Source organism: Aphis gossypii, chromosome 3 (assembly GCF_020184175.1).
Source record: "Aphis gossypii isolate Hap1 chromosome 3, ASM2018417v2, whole genome shotgun sequence".
In the NCBI taxonomy this organism is placed as follows: domain Eukaryota; kingdom Metazoa; phylum Arthropoda; class Insecta; order Hemiptera; family Aphididae; genus Aphis; species Aphis gossypii.
In genome coordinates, this window is record NC_065532.1 from 12,244,789 (window position 1) to 12,268,454 (window position 23,666).

Sequence of the window (23,666 nt, forward strand, 5' to 3'; positions counted from 1 at the left end):
TTCTTTGAGCTATTTATAAGTATAAGAGTTTTTTGATATTTTTAGTTTTTTCTTAAATATTAATAAAAAGATATTCTATATGGGTCAAAAGTACCCACTTGCCTACTTTTTTTTTAATATTTCCATATTAAAGTAAAATTTCGGTGGATATCAAACAGCTTCCTTCCATTGTTTGCTTATTCCCAAACACTGTTCTCACCGAAAAAGGTTAAAAATTAAATTAAAGCTCATGTCAAATACATAAATAATCGAAAAAACATCATTGACGATTATCCATATATAAATTTTTACTTACGAGTATACATAATATTTTTAAATTTTTTTATGCTAAAATGTTATTTTAATCAAATTTAATTCATAATAATACATGCATTTTTATGCTCTCTACTGTACACTAACACATTTTCATCCAGTCTTTTGAGACAGTCCTTAGGACCTTAGACTGGACGAAGTGGGAAGGTATTTTCGCGTGGTTTCCGATGGTAAATTGAATATCCTGTTGATAGGTATAAGGCATAAGTGTTGATTTAACCCCAGAACTGGATTTCATAAATTTATATTGATTCAAGTGTGTTAAGAAAAAAAAAGAAATCACAAATCTATTAAACAATAGATATCTTAAACAGGGAAAGTGGTTTGTTGTGGATGTGTGTGTCTGTCTTGAGTCCATATCTAAGTGGCAGTCTAAATAGATTTATTTATTGATAATTTTAATAAAAAAAATACAAATGTAAGAATATTGGGCAACAAACGCTCCAAAAATTATAATAAATCAAAAATCATAATACAATAATAAGAACATCGATAATATTCAATAATTAATTAATAAAAATAAATAATAATACACATAATACATGAATTTGGTAATACAAATTAAATACTTATTACAGTTAGAAAAATATAAATATTTGTATACCAATAATATAAAATAATGTTTTATACAGATTTATAATATATACCAAGTAAATACAAAATTATATTACTAATATAATAATTTAAATACAGGTCAAGTTGAAAAAAAAATACTATTGCACACATTACATTATTCCTCTTAAATTTTGTATTTTTCATCTTTTATGATAAAACAAATATGAACTTTCACTTAAAATTAAGTACAGGCATTACAAATAAAACTATACGATAATATTGAAATATTATTGTATTTGTTATAAATAGCAGTAAAGATAGTAAAATTAATTTGCACTTTAAGATAAAAGTTAAAATATAACATTTTGATTAATATATGGAGTAATAAAATACAATTGTTAAAATACAAACTGTATAGATATTAAATTTCTATGAGTACTAATCAATATATTATTAATTTAGTTGTATAAAAAATAACTCAAACATGTTATTTATATTGAAATATGTTTTAAACAAATGAGTTTGTTAGTTATAATTATTAAATTTACAAATATACCGATATGATATTGTTACAGTTATAATTATGCCAGTAAAATTAATGAAAATAATATAAGTGCTTAATATTGAAATAATTTTTGCTATACTGTTTTAAGGAACTTTAATAATTAAAAATCTTGTTAACAATTATTTATGAATTTCGTTAAGTCTATCAAAAAATAATAATTTTACTTATAATTTTTTTTTACATTGTAAATTAATAGAATTTTATGTTCATCTATAATAATAATATAACAAATAATTGAATGGATTATATTGATTCATTGATTTTTAACATATATATAGTTGGCAATATTATGTTTTAATATTACTTATTCAAAAAAGTTTTTAATAAATATTGTAAGATTTTGATATGATATATGAATGTGTAGGTATAACTAGTTAAGTATTTTAGTATCAATTAATTAAATTAATAATTATTTGTATCAGGTAGGTATATAGCTCGTAAAAAACAAATTATATTGTATTATTTTTAAAATTTTCACATCTGTTTATTTTTAATAAACATTATTAATTGAATAATTATCATTATACAAATATATATTTGTACATTTAGTATGCTTTTTCAAACAAATTCATATTCTCAAAATACATTTTATCTATATAGTATACTTATTTTTCAACAATGTTTGATTAAACATTGATTAAACAAATGTTAATACTCATTTGTTTATTTTTCTAGTAAATAAAAATAAATATTAGACTAAACTATTAACATTAAATACAAAGAATAAAACAGTAACAGTGATTACAAATATAAAATTATTTGATAATTTTTATAAGTGTGATTGTTTATCAATTCCTTTGGACATTAACATGATATATTTATAATTCCAATAATAATAGCAATAATAATAATAATGATGACAATAATAATAATGATGATAATACTAAGTAATAATGATGATCAACATAAAAATGACGTATACAGGAAGTACATTTAACATTTAAAAAAATAAAGATACATCTATACTCTGTTCAACTTAAAAAACGTATGGTGCGGCCGACTTATAACTAACCGACTTATGAATTGGTGCGAGTAAAAAATGGTCAAGGTGTTGCTCGACCATTACCAAACATAAATCGTTTGTCACCAAGTATGTTTGTTAAGTTAAACTGAATATATACCTATAATGGACGGATATTTGTTTGCAAACTTTACTTATTTGAAAATAATTATTTTAAATTGTTAATTTGAATCAATTTTACAAAAAACTATATAGGTGATGGATTTCAAGTATATTAAATATACTAAATTGTTGAGAAAATGTGAGTAATTATAAAATAGTGTGTAATAATATCACAAAACCAGTCACTAAATGTACATATATCGACAAAATAAATAATTTTTTTTTTTTAAAGAAATAATCATAATATTAAATCAGAAATAATAGATAAAAAAATATATTTACTAAAAGGGAATTTGTCTATTTTCAGTCTACATATTTGGGTGATATTGGAATGTTAAGGTTATAACCAGATATTTTTTTATTTTTTTGAGATCAGAAGGAAATGAAAAAATGTACGGAACAAGAGTATTCTAATACTATTGTCAATAGAAGTGTAACAATTTTTTTTAATAAAATAGGTAATTATCTAGAAAAAAATTAATTAAAATGTTCTGTTTTAAATTGTCAGCATAACCGAACATTCACGAGGAAAATTTTTTTTTAATATTATTTGGATAATGAAATATTTTAGATTGTAGAATCTGAATATCAAAGTGTAGTGTATTAAATTAAGTGTCGCTTTGTTGTAATGTTAGTATTAATTTTTGAGTTTAACTATTTTATAAAACATACATACTAAACTACAATTATTAAACATTTGAAAACATGAAGTGGAAGACAAATGATCTAACATCAAAAATAAAACTAAATATTTATAATTTAATATTTTTGGAATGCTGATGTCCTATTAACTTAACAATAATACAGTATAAGCTCATTTCTTTTTTAGACACATAATTAATGTCTTGAGAAAAAGTGACAAGTACCTTTTATGCCTATTGGTCTGTAGTACTAGTAGATTCATTAGCTACTTGTAAAGCTAAACCTGCTGTTAAATCTACCACTTCATCTTGGTCATCTTCTTCAGATGTATTAACTGTGGTAGCAGCACTATGCGCTGATTGTTGTGATCCACTAGATAACTGCGACGTTCTTGATAAAGAACCTCGTCGGGGTGCTGACATTGTGGTTCGCTGATTAGCAGGTTTTACAGTAACAATCAGGTTATGACTATTGGCTACCATCATATCTGTTACCTATTCACATACAATAAATAATTAATATTAATACAACTAGATTTAATAGAATATATTGGTTGTACAAAAATGTTGTTTTTTTTTTTTGTAAAGAAAAAAGATTTTAAACATAAGAAAAAATTTTATGATTGATAATTTTACACAAATAATAATAATAGCGTTTTAAGACGTCATTTCTATATTTTCAATTAGTTTTTAAGGCAAGAGCAAACAAAATTCTAAACGTGTAAATAAGCATCTATTTTTGAAACGGATCTAAACTATAACTTTTTTATATTAAATAATTTTAAGTATACCTGGTCCAAAGTTTTACCGACCACTTCAATACCATTTACTTCCAAGACTTCATCATTGACAGCTAAAAGTCCAGTACTTTCTGCCAACCCTCCTGGAACTAATCTGGAAATGAAAATACCAGGGACTTTTTCCACACCAGAAGGACTAACTCGCACACTTGTGCCATCTCTAATATAGAAACCTAATGGCCGTTCTGAACCATGTTTAAGTAGCCGAACTCGCCGACATGTATCGGGAACTACGTCTACATCTATAATTGCGGACACCTAAAATCAAATTCACAAAAAATTAAAATACTAATAAATAATAACAAATAATTTATTTTACCTGTCGAAAATCCTGAGGGTTTGATATCCAAAGATGTTTTACTTTGCTAGGAGTACCGCCTAAAATTGATGATATTATATTACGAGGCCTATATGTACCATATCCGTTCAATTCTTCAAGACTTTCACCTGAAATTACAATAAAGCTTAAATTTGGATTTGTTTGTTTACCTATTTTTTTTTTTTTTTTTTTGGCAATTAATAACTTGAGAATTCTAAACCTTTTATCATTTTTTTCTCACTACTAGCTTTATTCTACTCATAGTATTTGATGTCTCGCCAATAAAGACTTAAGCTTTGACTTTTAAGTAACTCTGAAATACTTATATTAACTATATACAACTTTTTACTTAGTTTATATAAGTAAAAAAAAAAATGATGTGCAATGTAAACATTATAAATTAAAACGAGTACACCTTTTTCTACTAAATATTTACTAACAGTAAGTACTTATATTATTATAAAAACTAGCTCAACAGCTATATTACTTAATACTTATACAGTATACACACTATATTTATATTATATGTGTATTTATTTTTAGAAAAAAATTTATAATATGGTCAATACAAAATGAAAAACCCTTTTTAACTAATTGATGCGTAAATTAACTGTAAACTTTACTGATAGTCATTAAAATAGACTTTAATTATACACCTATTTTTCTATATAAATATAAATTATGTGTAATATCTATTTAACTCATTAATGCTATGGGTAATTAATAATTTTGATATTAAACAATAATAAATTATATTGAGTTAAGATAAATCAAAAATATAGATGCACAATTTTACACAAGATTTTTTTTGAAAAATTATCTTAAATAACGCTTCACTAAGATCATTTTCATAATATTATCATTTAAAATATAATGGTTCATTGCTGAATTTCAAAACTAATTTATACCAATGATATGTTATGAAGCAAAGTAATGATTTCATATCTATTACATTGTTATTATTTAGATACAAAATAATTTAAAATATTATATTTATACTACTTTTATTACATACATTAAATATTTTATAACTGATTAAGTGTAATTTTTCATGTGTCATAATATATTTAGGTATTAGTAATTATGACAAATAAATTTGTGATTTTTATGTACTAATAAGCTATTATAGTATATAGAATCGTAGAAAACAGACATACAGTATTTGCTGTATTGCACCAATTAACAGAATTCAATCGGAAAATCTTATGTTGAATGAGTCGTGAGCAGGGTAACCCAAAAAAGAGTTTAGTGTTTACCCCAGTAATTTAAAAAAGGATTGGTGCCACTGCTCATGAATACAATTACATTGTATAGCTGACAGTTAAGACATTTAGACTAGTTAGAGGAACAATGAAAAAATGTTAATTGGTATTATATTAATTATTGTACTAGCTTAATATATATTATATATATATGTTATTCGCTACCTATACGCAATGACATTTTAAGCTTTTTAAATTAAACCTATTCAAACTGTTAAATCCACTTTGTTAGTATTAATTTTTAAGATATAAGTTAATAAAACAATAATAACTAGTAATATTATAGGTAATTATTAATATATAGGTAATCTATGCATTTTTTTAGACAACCTAATAAAAAATAAATTACCAATTGCAATATAAATATTAGGGTGTCCCAGAAAATTCAATGTCATTTTTTTGATATGCATACCCTCTTAATTTTTTTGTATTGTATCCAAACACTCGTAAATTAAATTTCATGTACTTTGAACCGCGATAAGCCGTGCCGACTCGATTAGTAACCTGTCGTATCCTGTTAATACATGCATTATAAGCGCGCACGCTTTTGAACGCACTTATGTGCGTATAATTTCCGGTTGTTAATGTTAGTAAGCTTTTTGCTTTTCGTGAGTCAATATGTCGGTCGAATTGCGGAGTACTAAAAAGAGTATATTTTTAGTAGGAGACGTACAACATCAAATAAACGGCTCAAAACTTCCCTCTAATGGACAAGTACTCGCAGTATTGTTTTATAACATCCGTGAAGTAAAATTAACTATTAATGAAAGTGCGAATCTTGCTGTTCGTGAGTGTGTTATATTTTGGGAAAAGGCGCGAATTCCAACCAAATCGTTACCTAATTGTGTAAAAAAACTTGTCGACTTACATCAAGTTTGGCGAGACTTACAAAAAAATGCAAAGAAATCACAAGACGTATTCAAACAGCGTCAACAAAAATTTACTGACAATTTGGATAATTTATTTGATATTGCTCACGCTGATGCCTTTCAATTAATTAAAATAGAGGAAGATAAAATATTTTTACAGCAACAGAGAGAGACAGGTCGAGTTGGTTATTTGGGTGGAGTGGATAAGAAACTATCTGACAAAGAAAAAAGGGCGCAACTAAGAGAAACTGAAGAAGAAAATCGGCGAATAAAATATTTTTCTGCTTTAACTTCTTTGGTATCGAATGAACCTGTAGAAGACGATTCATTTTCTATTTCTGAGGAAAATATAGATTCACAAGATTATCAGCCAACTACTATTGAGAACACACAACCTGAAACTGGGGAAATTCTAAGAGTACCAAAAAAAAATTTTATAACTTCAAAATTAGTAGCTGCATTAGACAGGTGTCAGTTGAGTGTGAGGGACTCTGTATTTATTCTTCAAGCTACTATTGAGGCACTTGGATATAATACAGATGAATATCCAATAAGTAAATCTACCATCCAACGAATTCGTACGGAAAAACGAAAAGAACGGGCAAAATCAATAAAAATTGATTTTAAAAACGAAGTACCAGACGTTGTCACTGTTCACTGGGACGGAAAATTGTTGCCTGCACTAAATGCTCGAAATTCCAAAGAAGAACGTCTTCCTATAGTTGTTTCATTTGGAAATAAAAAACAACTTATTGCTGTCCCAAAATTAGACAGTTCTACAGGAAGAGAACAGGCACATGCTGTTTGGAATGCAATCATAGACTGGAATCTCGAAGACAAAGTACAAATTCTCTGTTGTGATACGACAGCTTCAAATACAGGTCGTCTCAATGGCGCTTGTATTCTCCTAGAGCAAAAACTAGACAGGGAATTGTTGATTTTTGCTTGTCGCCATCACGTCTATGAGCTGGTTCTAAAATCCGTATTTGAAGTAAAAATCAGTCAAATCACCACTAGTCCTGATATTCCACTCTTTAAGAAGTTTAAAGAAAATTGGAAAAACGTCGATACCAATAGGATACAAGTATACAGGGAAAATGTAGAAATATATTTTACAACTCACGAAATAGAAGCACTGCTTAAATTTTATTATGCAGAACTGACAAAAAAAATTATCAGAGATGACTATCGAGAGTTGATAGAACTTTCAGTTATATTTTTAAATGGAGATCCAGATCGGAAATTAAAAATCAGGCCTCCGGTGCCATGCACCAAGCTCGATGGATGGCGAGAGCAATCTATTCCCTAAAAATATGTTTACTAAGTTCTCAGTCCAAATTAACCAGTAAGGACAAGACATCTCTTCTAGATGTCTGCATATTTATTGTAACTCGCTATGTCAAGCCTTGGCTTCAATGTACTATACCAATAAAAACACCTAACCAAGATTTATGTTTTCTAAAATCTTTAAAAAAATACGAAAACGTTGAAAAAAACATCTCAAAAGCGGCTTTACATAAATTTAGCCAGCATTTATGGTATCTGACTGATGAAGCAGCTATCCTGTCACTATTTGACGATGAGGTGGATGAAGCAACAAAAATAAAGATTGTGGCAAGTTTAACAAAGGAAACTATATCGACCACTGGGAAACGATACATCCCATCGAAGGACGAACTTTGCGGTTCATTGTACGGTTAGTATCACATTTAAATATTAAATAGATTAGTTGTTTTTTATTATTGAGCTCTTAAATTATTTCACACTTAATATTTTTCATAACTTTTCAGAAAAAAATATTCATGACTTTATATCAGCCAAGAGCAAGTATTTGTTCGCTCGCCTCAAAATTGATGACAGTTTTCTCCTCGAGTCTCCTTCATCATGGAAAACTAATGCTTCGTTTCTCAAAGCCAAAAATGCTGTGTCAACCCTTACAGTTGTTAACGATACTGCCGAAAGGGCTGTTAAGCTGATGCAAGACTTCCATGGTTTAATTACAGTTGATGAAGAACAAAAACAATTTTTATTACGGTGTGTACAAGAGCACAGAAAAATGTATCCTAACTGTAATAAAAAAACTTTGAAAAGAAAATATGTTCAATAATGAATTTTAAAAATGTAAAATTATAATAAACGTATAACTTCAACCAATTGGTCATTTATTTCTTAAGAGGTATTACAATTTTAAGTTATTCCATAGTGCTATAGCCTAAAATATATTTGAAAGTTTGACGTTAAGTCGGCACGGGTTATAGTAATCGGAAGTCGATAATATTTCGTAATTGAGTTATTAGGACCAAATGAAAAAAAATAAGTGGGTATGCGTCTTTAAGTTTACAAAAAAAATTTGTCTCCCTTATAACATGGGACACCCTAATAAATATATATAATAAAATTGTCTTAAAAAAAAATATAGACTAACAGTCTTTTCTAAGTCGTTTTTTATCGTACACAGTAATATATGATTGAAACACATTGATTATAGCTAGCAGTAGTGAAGCGATCGCAAGGCAACAGTGGCAGTTATTTAAGGATTATATAGTATACTCAATGGTAATAAAAATACGAATAACAAAATCAAAAAATAAAATATATCTCAACCATTAGTACCATTATTATAGTTTGTAGACAATATGGATATTTATAATACGACTTACGAGTACTACGTTGAAGTCGCGAGAACAACATACGACCACGGAATGTTAGTAGTAACTATTATTAGTTATTACGAAAAACATTATTTTGTACTTCAAATAATATTCAGGCCTGATTGGTCAAATAAAAATGATGTTACCAAAATAAATTTGAGAATTTTACCTAAAAAATATGTTGGAACAGATTTTTGATACTACCTAGAATCTGCCAATGTTTGTAATTTTTAAAATATTAATTTATATTTTTTCAAAGGTACAAACACGTATTTACGAAAGGGTATCTTAATATATTATATATAATCATATACCTTTAGGTAAATAATCTGACTATCAAATCGGAAACCTTTGTTTCTATATTACGTATAATTATTACGCTGTACCTAGTTGTTTACAACCTTGCAGGACACGTGTAGTGGACAATGGTAAATGAGACGAGTATACGAAATAGGACGAAAGTCGTCATTATACGCGAAGGCCAGAGCCAGAAACAGATGAGCGTTGACGTACTATAGTATACAAAAACACGCACGATGCATCAATATAATAAAATGAAAAAAAAAAAACTGATCTTGAACTTAAAAGTCGATCACTGTTCCTTGAGCGATAAGTAAAAATGACAGAATTTATGACATGCAATACAATATCCTATAATATTTAAACATTAGGTTTGTCTCGGAGTTGGAACTCGGCGTGTTTTAAGACGTGGGTACATGACTCACAACAGTGATCACCACGGTTCATTATCGCCAGACGTTCAGACATTTACTGCAGCTGCATAGAAAATTAACCGTACGTAATAGCAAGTTCCGTTTACGTTTTTCAACGGTCAATATTTCCGATGACACTGCATAAGAATAAAATATACATACTACAAAATCTAATGACTTAAGGAAACAAAACCCGTTTTCGTGAGAAATTCTCTAGGATCTGAACTGTCAAATGTTACTTTTTCCTTTATTCCTAACTACTACCCGTAGTTCCACATCAATTAAAATTCTTCACAGACAGCTAAATAATTACAGACTATTGCCATACCAAACATTGTTGTCGGCGCCTTGGATAGAGACATGAATAAAATAAATAAAATACATTTTTCATATTTTGTAAGTTTGCATTATCAAAAAATAGGAATAATGTTGTTTTAAAAAAATATGATTCTAAAAAACGATATAAATAATCAACATTTAGATTGTATACTGTAAATAGCTCATAGCTGATAGCTACTTTTATATAACCCTTAGCTCAAATAATAATTAATAAAATAAAATATGTCTTTAGTGTTTACACAATCTAATATGCCATACAATAGTACAATACCTATGTACAGAGATTATGAACACAATCAAAATAATTGTCTGTATTCATCAGAAAAAAACATCATTTTTTATTCAGACGCCAAGCCCACACATTTGTTTGAACTCATAAGAAATAGCTTACTAGGAACAAATTTGTGCATAATATAATATTATAAGGTATAATATAATATTACTATTCAATATTCACCTCAGATAACTTAGACTGATAAAAATGCAAATGACACACTATTTTCACTCAACAACTTTTTTCTTGATGTGGTTTAAACCATAAAAGGAATATTACAATATACTGATGGTTACATACAACTAATAAAATAAAATATCACAATTCAAAATGTAGAAAGTTATTTTCAATGAAATTAAGTTTCTTTTATGGTTTAATGATAAAAATGTTAAATCAATTTAATATCTTCATACTAAATTCAGATTTAAAAACCCTAAAATTAAATTAAATGTAGGTTCTAACAATTAATTACATACATAAATTTAGAACATTGATAATTAATTAAAACAAAATGTATTAATTTTTGTTTGTCATCAAATTTTAGAGTGGAAAAAATGTTTCAACCTTTATGTTAAAAACGGTTTATGGTAAAAATTAGTATAAATTTAATATTGTAATTAATAAAAAGAAAAAAATTTCCAATATTGTTATAAGATAAATGTAAATAATTATCAAAAAAATATACTTTTTACATAAAACTAGTTTTTGATAAAATAATATTTTTTTGTTGTAAATTATAATTAACTAATAATCAAAGATTTTAAATTTTCATTTTATATTAGAATTTTTTTGGCGAAATAAAATTTTAAAATATTTATAGTGATAATATTTTTGTTTATAGTTTGTTTAATAACCTTGAAAATTAAAAAAGGGTTACCTATATTTTTAAGTATTAGAAGTTTAAAATTAGACAAAATGAATCTAAATCATAATTTAAAAATTATTTTATAGTTAAAATGTTCAAAAAACTTTTATTTTACAACTTAAGGGCTTGTCAATCAAATATTTCTTTTAAGTTATTCTAACAAAAAAAAAATATAGCATATAACCACATTACCTTTTATAAAGGTTTCCACACACTGCAACGGTGGCGGTAAAATTTTTTTGTATCGGAGGTTTTGATAAAATTGTGCCTGGACTCATTTTAACGCTACCGCCATAGCTGTAGTGTGTGGGCACCTTAAATGTTTTAGTTTTAATGGGATTAGAAATTATTACCAACAAATATACTACAAATCTACAATTTATATAATCTTATGAGATATAGTTAATTTTGTCTTTATTCTTATAAGAAACCTTAATACAGCCTACATTACCAATATATTATATTTTAAGCCAAAAGAAAAATATTGTGTAACACTCATTGTGTTTGGATTTTTTACTAGAAATTAACAGGAACTCCGCCCAAACACCTGCTAACTTATTTCAATGGTTCTCAGAACAATGAAGTAACTTGCTCGTGATTTATTGTTAATCTTAAGACAATGGAGATTTAAAAGCATGTATTCAACCATACGGGTAGCATTTGATGAAATGTTTTGGTTATTGAAATACAATACTCCCGAGTATGTAGAGTATTAAATCATAAAGAACAATTTTTTTTATTTTTATTTTTTACCATGTGCTGCAATGTAAATTATTCTATAATGTAAGATACGCGTTATACATATTAAAATGTAGTAATTATCAATACAAACTTGGCATTATAAAATATTCAATAAATGTTTGGATAAAATAATAAAAATAAACACCAATTAGGTAATATTTATTTATTATTATTTATAAATTTAATTTAAATTTGAAATATTTCTGGAATGTCATAAAAAATAGAAATACAGATTACTAATAAATAATATTTTTTAAATTAATAAATTAGGACATATAATATATTTAAATACTATAAGCCTAACAATAGTATTTTTAAAGGCCATGTTCAAAATGTCAACAAAATTATCTCAAGTATAAAAATGTTTTAAACAATTTCATCTAATGTATACTGCATACATTTCTTTTTATTTCATCACTTTCTTACATACATTTAAAAAATGCATTTGTAAAAATGAAATGCAATAATCTTAATATTTTAGAAAAAAGAACCTAAAAAGTAAGTATTAAAATTATTTCCCATTAATTTTCCACAGGCTTTGTCATTAAAGAGACCTCCTGCTAAAAATCAGAATCGATTATATTATTTACTTTGGTAATTAATTCTTTACAGAATGCAGCAATAATTCTACATTCTGCTTTGTCCCGGGTAAAACTTATAAATTTATTCTAAAATGTAAGTTTATATAGTCAAACAAATAAGCAAAACAATTCTGAAGCTGAATATTAGACATTAGTTTTAATGCATGTAATAAATTAATCTATAATATATCACACTAGGTAGTCAACATTTAACTACTTGGTCATAGAAAAATACAAACTTAAAAATGTGATGGCTATTATAAGTACCTATATAAAAAAAAAAATTCATTGGATTTTTTGAAACAGAGAAAATATTTTACCCATATTAATAGAAGAACAGATAAGAAATTGAGAAATTTTAAGATAAATAATATTAACTTGATCTTAAAGCTAAATATGTCTGTTGTACGTCACATCATTTGAATTTAGTAATAAACGATTCTCTTTAAAAATATTGCAGAAATAGCAGTTCAATTTTTGAGAAGTTAGAATTTTTTTTTTTAAACAAAGGCTGTGTACTTTGGCTTACTACATGGTTTATTAAGAATTGATTATATAATATATATATTATTGAAGTATTAAACATTGACTGTATGTAATATAAATAGACAACATGATTCCACACTCAGCAATATTTTGAAAGCTATTGATTAATAAATTATTGTCAATAATTAATGTAAGATATTGTAATAACTACAATCATCAGAAATTAATATGGAAGATGCTGTTGATTTAATAAAAACCGAATTGGAAAATATTGAGAAAAACCATAACAATCTTGATATTTTGATAGTGAAGCTAATTTTATTATTTAAAAGTATTACAAATGTAATGCCAGACTTTATATGCAAACAAATAAGCAAGAAAAGTAAAAAGTTTTATAATGAACTGTATCAAAATCAAATGTCTTTTCAAAAGAAATATCATTTAGAAATGCAAATTTTTGTGTGTATTGATACTGTTGTCTTACAATTGACAACAATATTTGTAGATTTGATGTAATATCAAATAATAAAGCAAAAACAAGTATAAAAAAGTTGGCTGATAAATAAAATCTAGCAAAACCTGCCATACAATAACAACTTTTTTAACATCTTATTTGCTTTCTAGCTTAAATATTTTCATAGTTTCTCCGATTTGTTAATAGAATTTTACTTATATCATTGCATTACTAAGAACTGTACTCTGTAGGTAACAGAAAGAATATTATTAATACTTAAATTAATTAAAAATTATCTCTATACCAAATTCCAAACATAGGCTCAGGAAATTTGCAGTAATTTCAATAGAAAATGAGTCTGTTAAAAAGTTTGCAAGACTTGTAATGATTTGTGTGAAATCAAAGCAGGAAAAAACTATTTTTCTTTTCATTTATATCCATAATTCAATGTATTATTAACATTTAATACGTTAATTACAAGTATGTCCCACGTCTGCCGTAAAATTGTAACCACAAGCATCATGAAAAGTTTATCTGTCACTGTAATCCTAGTAATCTTACACAATACTTTCAATAGTACAGTATACACAATATAATACTAATAACAATTAAGTTTCCATAAGCACATGATGATTAAAAACATTTTTTGTCACATCCTACCTTTACGTTGCACAATTATCCTTAGCAATGGTTTAGCTGTTAAAACCGCTCGTCCTAGATTATCATCATTGTTGATTGGTAATAGATCTCCATCTTTAGGGTCCGTGTATGACAGCACAAATGGCACCTCAATCAACTTGTGTAGACGTTCAATGAGAGTTCTAAATTGTTCGTAAGTGCCAACGTCTGTTTTGGGTAACGAGATACGACGGAACTCGGCGTCAAACTGTAAAATAATATATTATAACTATTTAGCAATTGTAAACAAACTGACCATTTTCGAAACCACGTACTTTGCTCTTAATTTCCAATTTTGCCATCATCGGAAGATCTCTTTCCACCTGAATGTCAACTGCTAAGTGACGGTGTCATTATATCATCACCTCCTCATGGGCCGTTGAAAACAGCTTAGAGGTTTAAATACACCTGTTGCACAATGTCATTGCTTGTCTACTTTGGGGCGTAAAAAAAAAAAAAGGCGTATCAAATATCGTTCGATGGGCACTATATCAGTGTTATGAGGCAGTTACTACTACTTACTAGGAGGTAAGCAAAAGCACTGTTTAGATAAATTGCGGCGGACTCGACTCGGCTTGATGAAGGAAATAAAAACACGTAATTACATAAAACGCTGTGGCCAGGCAGTAACACGGAGCGGAATGATAACAGCCGACCCAGTGCATCTATAGGAGAAGGCTTTAAACTCCCGTTGGTTATCATTTCTTTCGGTTTTCATCTCGATTAAATTTATACCTTTAATCGTGATTTTCAAGTTTTATCACTTTCTGTTCTGAAAATTCTGATCTCTGATAGTATTATCTGCACCCATGCTAAAACATTCTTACAATAATGAATATTATATTTTAGTTACAAAAACTTCGGTAGTTCGATATTAACTTCCAGAACTTAGAATTATATAGCACATATTTTTAAAAACAATCGTGCTAAAATGTCAGTCAAGTTGATTGGCAGGACTACAAATTTGTATGGAAAGACGCTCTGGGAAATTTTAGGCAATCTGAGGACCACGGGTGTTGGTCGTCTGGTAACTAGAAATTCTTACGATAGATATGAAGAACCAAGCTTTTTTAAAGTCTTGTCCGTCGAACCCACCGCACAAATAGTAAGTTATCATTCCATTCATTGTAACTTTCGCATATTGAAAATCAATTGATAGACACTTCATTACAGGAAGACAAACCGAGGAAAGTAATAGTTCACGTTGAGAAAATATTCAGAGGTAAACGTTACAAAGAACCCGTTGAAATATATAGTGTTTCATACAAACCTGATTATCGTTTAATACCCAAAGACGAGGAACAGTTGTGGTGGGATCGATTGGCTAATTGTAAACCCCGAGAGAAGGTTGTACCTGGATCCATAGAGTTGCCACCACTTATGAGAGTTAGTATAATTCATTATTAATGTCTACCATCTGAAAATAACATTGTGCATTTTGTTTTACAGTTGGTATTAGAACGAGACAACAAAGATTCTAATATTAAATTGCCGTTGAAAGTACGAGGTGGTCGAGATAATATTGCTCAAACAGACACAACAAAAACTGCATTATACAGCCCGAGTTTTTTCAAAAATCAACAAAGTAGTTAATAATTAATATGCATTGTATTTATAATTATACATAATTTTTTTCTCATAAATATTAGAAGAATTTGTTTTTAATTTTATTGTTTTTTATTTCTAATACCTATTATTTCAACAACATACAATATTATATTAATAATTCTAATTTTTAATTTTCAATTCTTGATGTGTGGTACTCTGGGATCATCTGGTCGGTAAACTGAAAAATAAATACTTAATTAGTAATATACACTTGGGTAAATTAAATATAGGTTGAATGAAATAAAATTGTTTTAATCTACCGTAAATATACAGGGTGATTTTTTTAAAGTTTATGAGTTATACTTATTCAAAGTTTAGACAAGCAGAGTAGTGGACAAACATTTTGCGGGGTAACCCCGGACCACTCCACTCCGCGCAGCTTAACTTTAAATACATATAACTCATAAACTACTCACCCTAAATTCGATTTTTATGTATCGAATTACTCAGAAAATTATTCTGCTTTGGAATATGAAATTAAAAATCTATGTTGTCATTCAAAAAAGTAAAAAACTTAAAAAATTATAAGGATAAAAAATATTTAAAAATATAATTTTTTTATAAAAACATTATTTTTTTAACAATTTGAAACTATGTAAAAAAAAATTTTCAAAAACATGAATACTTTTGGAAATAATGAGTGTTGTTTGATAAAAAAATTACCTTGTATATAAGAAGCTTAAGTCCAATTAAAAAAAAAAAAAACATAACTGAATTAAAAATAAATTGTAATAAATCTCTATTCGTATAAAATTAGTTAGTAGCTTTCTTAACAATTAAATAGTTCTATAAAATGCAGGTTAGATATACGATACCAAAAGTTGGATATAGATTTTAGATATCAAGTAGAAGTGAGGAACAATGTTAAGGTATTTTACTTTGAAAGAAGAACAAAAAATTAATATGTAACTTAGGGCACATTGTCACTGTGAAGAACGTATAGAGGAGAGCTAAAGAGTATAGGAACCATAGACAAGGAACAATTAAGGAGATACCTAATTAATAATTTTATAAAAATAACTTGAACTTATCGAGTATAATACTAAGCATACAGATAACTATCATACGTACGGGTATATTTTAATTTATATTTCTTGTTGTTTCCGTCATTTTTTTCATGTCTATAAGTATGGTACGTAATCAGCCCTAAGCCGAGAATGCAGAACGGTGAACATATTGTAATCAATGGCATTTCATGCATAGCTTGTCGGAAAATGCCCTTGACTATATAAAAAAAAAAGTAGTTAGGTAATATTGTACAGTTTTAGTTAAGTACTTGAAATACTTACGTCCCCGTCCATATTTTTCTGGATTGAGAATTTGTTCAGTTCTCATCTTGATGTTTCAAAGTAAAAAATACAATTTAAATCAAAAACAATTTTTATGAAATTACAAAAATTTTCCCAAAATTAATTCTTTTTTCTTATCAAATTACGTCTGTGAAAGTATAAAGCATGAAGTTGGCAACAACCTTGTGTTATGCACTTTATCTGATGCTGCGGCTGTCGCAGCCATCGGTGTGTATCGGTCGCGCCCTCTATTTCGTTTCACTATAATCACTACGCAAATTTAAATATAAATGTTGGTAAATAGTAATCACAGATTTATATATAATAATATTAGTAATGCAGGCAGAGCCGGCGTGGTCTATTGCATAGATTTATACTTAGCGAGTAACTATAACTTGTAAATAAGATATATTATTTGTCATGGATTTAAAAAGATATTACCTGATACTTGGATGCCTCACAAGGCGTGAAAATACTGAAAATATAATGTAAGCTTAAAATAAATTTGTCGTTTCCGTGACCCCCGTTTTGATCACCTTCATGGATAATTGCTTATTACTATCTTTAATTAATGATTTTGGTTTTGCCATTTGACTCGAGATTTGCAGATGTAATTCAATATAATATCTATAAAATACACCTTTTGAATGTCAACTAAATTAGAACACAACTAAGTTAGAATTTTACATAATATTGTATTCGATGTGTAAAGTCCATTAACTTATTCTTTGTTCTTACTAAATAAAAATATATTGTAATGGTGTTTCACATCATTACAATTTACAGTAATTTTTTTTTCGATTAATATAATATATTATATATGACGTATGGTCTAGACGGCTAGACACCAGTGGCGCCAAACCCTATTATACACTATACAGGACCGCCCTACCTTTGAAAGTGGGTGGGTGGGTCGTGATTTGGTGGTTAGAGTGGTTGTGTATGGGGTATTGTTGTGATACATCTAAGTAATCCATGTTTTCAAAAATTACGTTTTACTTTAATTTTAAATTGTGAAAGAAGAATTTAGTTGGGTGTTTGGGTGGGGTGGGTATTATTGTATTAATGTTTTTACTTTGCCATGCCTATAAAAATTGACTTCGGCGCCACTGCTAAACACACGTTCTTAATCTTAGTCTATTTGTCATCTTACATTCTTATATTCATTTCGTATTAAATGGGTATAACTAAATTTTGATTACGTCTTCACAATATTTATATTTCATAATAATTATTTATTATAATAGGTTAAATAGGTACCTACAAATTTTTTTATGCATTTTCAACTACAAAATTACTTGTAAAATATAAAATTTGGCAATTTTGATATATTTCGTAAAAATGTGACCTTTAAACGATTATATAAAAAAAAAATTATGACTTACGAATTTTGATTATTTTTTTTCAACTTATAAGAAACCTTGTATTACATTTTCAAGTTTTTTTGAGCACCGAAAATTTTTTATCGTCACTTCAAAAAAAAAAAAAAAAATACTTAGAAAAATCGAAAATTTCAGTTAACTATAAAAACCTAGCTCAAAAAAAGCCAAAACATTTTAATTAAAAATTTAACTGTATATAAATAACACTAATAAACATTTGGTGAAAACTTCAAGTACATATTTATTTTTTTGTAGGTCATTTCTTTTTAAGTTCAAACACATAAAAAAATTATTTTGTCAAAAACTGGTTTTTAGTAAAAATTCCCATTTTTCCATATTTTTTTTTTTTAAAACTGTTGAATAACTCTTACTTTAGTACCTCTAATCTCTATAATACACCAAGGATATTCACTTTGCCATCGAAAACTACCCCTGAAGTTTGAAATTGAAGCAATATTTTGAAAAATTATACTGTAAACAGATACAAAAAAAAAAAAAAATACACATAAAATGAAATGTCCATTTTAATGATGATCTAAAAAGTTTGAAGTTTTGGCGTGTCGCCTATAATGAAACCAATATGTAATATCATTATAAATAAAAATTATATGATAAATGCAAATGTTTAATTTCAAACAACTGTACATAATTGGTAGGTAACATAAATTTATAATATAATAGGTAGGTATTAATGTCTAAAACAATAAATTATTAAATTACAAATTTACATTTAAAATAGGATGAAATATGAATAAAATACATAAAGTATGCATTATGTTTAAACTAAAGTTTTGGCTTTAGTTATGTTCTCATAATACTCCAATGGTAATCCCAAATTTTGTAGGTCTTCTAGAGATGATTTTAACATTTGATCTTTGAAATAGTATAACATGGCATCCCAACAAATAGCTTTTAATTTTGGGATTCTAATCCATGCACACATCATATCATCTTTTTGATACATATTAGATGATTCAGTACTAACTATTCCATTATAGTAGTAGATACGACCTGAAGGTACAACTGTAGATGAATGTAGAATCATTGATTTGGGTAGTTTACTTGGCATAAGATTACACCACTGAAGAGTATTAAGATTCAGACGCCAAATATCTGAGAAAAAGTTAACATTATCAGAACCACCACTCATATATACATATTCTGGTTGGGTTGGACATTGTGCCCATCCATAATAACAACGGTTTGCAGGATAAGATGGCGACGAATTCTGGAGATCAGGCAATGTTTTGAAATACTTCCATTTATTAGTTGATATGTCAAACACTTGTATGTCCTTGAAAAATAAAATATTTTAAAATAAAAAACTAAATATCTAAATTATCAATTTTAATTAATTAATTAAATTAGTTTAATCAATTTTGGTCATTTTTCAAAAATACGATTCAAGTATTACTTACTTCAAATGTGTCGAGATACATATTTTTTAGTAGAATCATCACATGAGCACCACCAAACATATACAAATGATTGTCATAATAGGCTACTTCACGTCTAAGATTTTCATCAGTTCTTGGGTGTTTCCCACGAGCTTGACATAATAACTGCCATTCTTTAGTACATAAATCAAGCCTATAAACATCCATTTCATTTTGATATTCAGACGTTCCATTGAGGGAATATACAAATTTTCCGTCTATAAGAACTGGTTGACCATATTCAGTAATGGGTATTCCATTTGTTGAACAAATTTCTTCAAATTCTACACAGTTGTCTTGATTTTTTTTTGCCAAATTTCCTAAACATAAAATATTATTGGATGAAACATAAACTAATAACTCAAATTTAAAATATTAATAAATAAATAAACTATAAATACCGACGAAAAGTTGAAAAGTGTATTCATTAATGAACTCAAAGTCTTTTCCGCCATGAATAATTATAAAATTACCAGACATTAAAATTGATGTTAACTGAAAATATGTTGGCAAATTCTTGCATTTAATTTTTTCCCAACGATCAGCAATAAAATTGTACTTCATCAGAGTTTCATTAGCAAGTTCCTAAAATGTAAGAAAAAATTGTTTACTTAATATGTAGCAATATTTAAAAATTTAAAATAGAAACCTCAGAGTTATTTTTGGCAGAATGCTTTCGATAGCGATTGTATTTAAACAAGTAGTCATCATTACTTGCAATCCCCTGATCGATTACACAAAGAGGACGGTCCCATTCTGGTGGGTTCTTTGGAAGTATATCAAACTCTAAACGCTTGAATCTGTATTCCATTGATGTTGCCATATTGTTATCTAAAATATCTTTATAGAATAATTATTAAGGAGATATATTAAGTATACAGCAGATTAAAATGCATAAACACATAATCAATTAATCATTACTGATCAGTAAAACCAGGGCCGGATTTAGGAAAGAGTTGCAGTCCAGGGGCCCCCACAATTTCATAATATTTTAATAAGTATAATAATATATTTTCTAGTTTATGTATTAGGGACATCTACAATGCATTCCACCCACGGCCCACCACATACCTAAATTCGCCCCTGAGTAAATGCTGTTATTATTTTTTTTTTATTTAAAAATTTAGATCTCACTTTGATGTTAATATATTTTCTGACCATAAATTATTATTACAGTCAAGTATTTTGTAAGCAATGTCATTGAATATAGCAACAAATATGGTATTAAAGATTACAAAAAAATTAACAGTTAAATAAAAAAAAGTCAAAGTAATAAAAGATGGCAATGATTTCAATTAAAGCACCTAAAGCAGCTTAGATGCTTATCCTGATGTTTATTGTAACTATGTTAATAATGAAAGATGTAACCATTTATGTTTAAAAATGTTTTAAAAAAAATAATATATATGATAATTAAGTGAGTATCTGTGACTGAATAACATAGAAAAATGAAAGGCTTGGGCCTCTGACATATACATAATATAAGTAATATAACAAAGCAATTTGTTCCAAAGAAGCTAAGTATAATAATATTATTTTTAATTATACAAATGACACTAATATACTGCATACATTATTCGAATTAATAACACAGATATTGCTCAGAAAATAAATATTCAGTGATTCACTAAGCGCATGCACCCCCCATTTTTTTCCTTTAATAATATATCTATTCATTTTTGAAAATACTTAAAAACCGTATTATTTTAAAATTCTTAAAAATGTTTTTGTACTATTTAAGGAGTTTTCTGTGGAGATAGAAACATCTGTTTGAAAATTAGAATCCCTTATTTAACTGTAAATTATTAAGTGGATGTTTTTTAAAAACGCTGATGAACCTAATGCATTTTAAAATCATTGTAATACTAATATCTTTCAAATTTATTATCATGGACCTATTATCCATAATACACATAGTTAAATAACTCAAAAACTACTAATTTTAATTTTGATACCTCAACATTTTCAAAAGATTCATTCACTAAATAATATTACAGCTGAAATGTTGAAAATTGGGGTTCATATTTGAAAAATAGAAGTTTTTATCTCCATAAACACATTCCATAAGTAGGTAGTACAAAAAATCTCAATAAATTTAAAATATCACCGCAAAGTATATTTAAATCTCAAAAATCAGATTATGAATAACATTATTGAAGAAAAATGCTCACCGGTGAATCACCCTCTATATATTATCATAGCCCGTAGGCATTTGGCATTATGCCCATTATGTATTAATAAGCTAGTACTTTTTATCAGAGAATCTCACTCTACGTCATAGCATCCCTCACACGGGGATGAGGGAGTGTCTGACATATTGTAAAACAATTGTCACAGACAAAACCTTATCATTTCGTCCATAGAATAAAAATAACTAATAACTATCTAGACAGCAGATCAGAATATGGCAACAAAAAATAATACTATTATACTAAAAAATCTAGTGAATAGTAGCTGAATGGGAAAGCGTTTAAGCGTGTTGAAGACGATTCTTACTAGGTATAATTAACAAGTCGTGAATTGTGATATCATGTAATCGATAAAACGAATTATTGGAATTGGGCGATGAGCCGATACGACATTTTTCAATATCCTATAAACCCCATCGAAGACAATAACCAGAATAATCCAGATTAAAGATCGGAAGAATGCGTCAGTAGATGACCGGATGAATGATGACTGATGATCGATTAACCATGACTAAACGAATGGTTTATTTAGACATGTGATGACCCAAGTGGAACTGCTTCCGAAATCCGCGGACCGCGATACACCACAATTCACTAAATTTAATAGTGAACACAATTTTAGTATTCTGTATACAGTAATCAGTCGGTATTCACATTGGTGAACTGAACTTCCACAAAACCGCAACAGCTGGAAACCGGAATACGAAAATATTACATTATCACTAAACAATGATAATAATATGATATATAATCATGGAGATTGGAGATGATCATAATATAAAATTCAAAATTCAAATATAGTATAATATTATAAAATTATAATAAGACGTCTTGATGTCTTATTAGTTTATATAGTACGATTTATGTTTAAATGTTTAATAATATCTGAAACGGTTAGTACTGTACTACTGTACCTTTGTTATTATTAATTTATATGACTTTGTTGACAGTCCGCATCTTCTCAGGCCTATAATAGTATCCTCACTGTAGTAAAGTTCACAGACACATAAAACAATTTGTGATAATGTCTGTGTTGAAAACAAATCAGTTCCCGCCACGAAATAAGTTGGGCGTTGGGTGATAGTCTATTGTATAAAATAAATAGGTAGGTACGCTTCTACTCTAACCCTTAGAGTAGGTAGGTTTGGCTATATTATTATTTATTATTGATATTGGGTACTCACGGGCCGCTGCAATTATATCTCTTAGTAGATTGGAGTATTTAGTGAGAATAAAATTAAATTCGGACACATTGTATTTTTGAGAGTTCTACTTGAGATTACTTTAAATTTATTCTAATCCAATAAACCTTACTTTTCAGTGGATCTAACAAGAAAATATGAGTAATAAAGAATAATTAATAGTAGGTACAGTGTATATCAATATGTGTATAAAGACTAGTGGCATAAAATAGATGAACTCACACCACTATTAAAAAGTTAAAAATTAATTAAATTGATGTTAATTGTTCTTGGATTCAATTTAAAGTAGTTGTTAAATTTTAAATATTTAAAATAACCTTAGAAATAAAACA

The 23,666-nt window shown here is 27.5% G+C and overlaps 4 protein-coding genes across 7 annotated transcripts; 1 reads left to right on the forward strand and 3 right to left on the reverse strand.

Annotated features, from left to right (window-relative positions):
* Positions 1-729: 729 nt before the first annotated feature.
* On the reverse strand, positions 730-14,994 carry LOC114125442 (partitioning defective protein 6). 2 transcript variants are annotated; one of them, XM_027989099.2, is made up of 6 exons: positions 14,751-14,994; positions 14,504-14,660; positions 14,211-14,436; positions 4,316-4,443; positions 3,988-4,254; positions 730-3,691 (listed from the first exon to the last, which is right to left on the reverse strand). In XM_027989099.2, exons 2-6 carry the CDS (start codon positions 14,531-14,533, stop codon positions 3,431-3,433), a joined length of 912 nt encoding a protein of 303 aa, XP_027844900.2. In that variant the 5' UTR covers positions 14,534-14,660; positions 14,751-14,994; the 3' UTR covers positions 730-3,430. The 2 variants fall into 2 exon arrangements, with proteins under 2 accessions (XP_027844900.2, XP_027844891.2); XM_027989090.2 differs by having other exon boundaries at positions 14,504-14,663.
* Positions 14,995-15,022: 28 nt separating this feature from the next.
* On the forward strand, positions 15,023-15,893 carry LOC114125452 (uncharacterized). Its single transcript, XM_027989110.2, has 3 exons — positions 15,023-15,333; positions 15,402-15,614; positions 15,678-15,893. The coding sequence occupies exons 1-3, from the start codon at positions 15,160-15,162 to the stop codon at positions 15,819-15,821; spliced, it is 531 nt and encodes a 176-aa protein (XP_027844911.1). The 5' UTR covers positions 15,023-15,159; the 3' UTR covers positions 15,822-15,893.
* LOC114125460 (uncharacterized) lies at positions 15,818-17,293 on the reverse strand. Its single transcript, XM_027989120.2, has 3 exons — positions 17,126-17,293; positions 16,908-17,060; positions 15,818-16,014 (listed from the first exon to the last, which is right to left on the reverse strand). Exons 1-3 carry the CDS (start codon positions 17,169-17,171, stop codon positions 15,971-15,973), a joined length of 243 nt encoding a protein of 80 aa, XP_027844921.1. The 5' UTR covers positions 17,172-17,293; the 3' UTR covers positions 15,818-15,970.
* Positions 17,294-19,018: 1,725 nt separating this feature from the next.
* LOC114125428 (kelch domain-containing protein 10 homolog) lies at positions 19,019-23,108 on the reverse strand. Of its 3 annotated transcripts, none has more exons than XM_050202664.1 (6): positions 23,047-23,108; positions 22,563-22,820; positions 20,593-20,783; positions 20,345-20,528; positions 19,926-20,263; positions 19,019-19,801 (listed from the first exon to the last, which is right to left on the reverse strand). In XM_050202664.1, exons 3-6 carry the CDS (start codon positions 20,764-20,766, stop codon positions 19,286-19,288), a joined length of 1,212 nt encoding a protein of 403 aa, XP_050058621.1. In that variant the 5' UTR covers positions 20,767-20,783; positions 22,563-22,820; positions 23,047-23,108; the 3' UTR covers positions 19,019-19,285. The 3 variants fall into 3 exon arrangements, with proteins under 3 accessions (XP_050058621.1, XP_027844868.1, XP_027844876.1); XM_027989067.2 differs by having other exon boundaries at positions 22,440-22,820; positions 23,047-23,063; XM_027989075.2 differs by having other exon boundaries at positions 22,115-22,820; positions 23,047-23,063.
* Between the last annotated feature and the right edge of the window lie 558 nt (positions 23,109-23,666).

Bases quoted from the DNA above. Each gene is read 5' to 3' on its own strand.
- LOC114125442 (XM_027989099.2), bottom strand. From the start codon at position 14,533: ATGATGGCAAAATTGGAAATTAAGAGCAAA. The intron at 4,444-14,210 runs GTAGGATGTGAC...TTGTAATTTCAG, and splicing joins GATAATTGTGCAACGTAAAG to GTGAAAGTCTTGAAGAATTG. The intron at 3,692-3,987 runs GTATACTTAAAA...GTATGTGAATAG, and splicing joins TCGGTAAAACTTTGGACCAG to GTAACAGATATGATGGTAGC.
- LOC114125452 (XM_027989110.2), top strand. From the start codon at position 15,160: ATGTCAGTCAAGTTGATTGGCAGGACTACAAATTTGTATGGAAAGACG. The intron at 15,334-15,401 runs GTAAGTTATCAT...ACTTCATTACAG, and splicing joins TCGAACCCACCGCACAAATA to GAAGACAAACCGAGGAAAGT. The intron at 15,615-15,677 runs GTTAGTATAATT...TTTGTTTTACAG, and splicing joins AGTTGCCACCACTTATGAGA to TTGGTATTAGAACGAGACAA.
- LOC114125460 (XM_027989120.2), bottom strand. From the start codon at position 17,171: ATGAGAACTGAACAAATTCTCAATCCAGAAAAATATGGACGGGGAC. The intron at 17,061-17,125 runs GTAAGTATTTCA...TTTTTTATATAG, and splicing joins AGAAAAATATGGACGGGGAC to TCAAGGGCATTTTCCGACAA. The intron at 16,015-16,907 runs GTACGTATGATA...TTTATTTTTCAG, and splicing joins ATATAAATTAAAATATACCC to TTTACCGACCAGATGATCCC.
- LOC114125428 (XM_050202664.1), bottom strand. From the start codon at position 20,766: ATGGCAACATCAATGGAATACAGATTCAAGCGTTTAGAGTTTGATATA. The intron at 20,529-20,592 runs GTTTCTATTTTA...CTTACATTTTAG, and splicing joins CTGCCAAAAATAACTCTGAG to GAACTTGCTAATGAAACTCT. The intron at 20,264-20,344 runs GTATTTATAGTT...TTTTATGTTTAG, and splicing joins CACTTTTCAACTTTTCGTCG to GAAATTTGGCAAAAAAAAAT.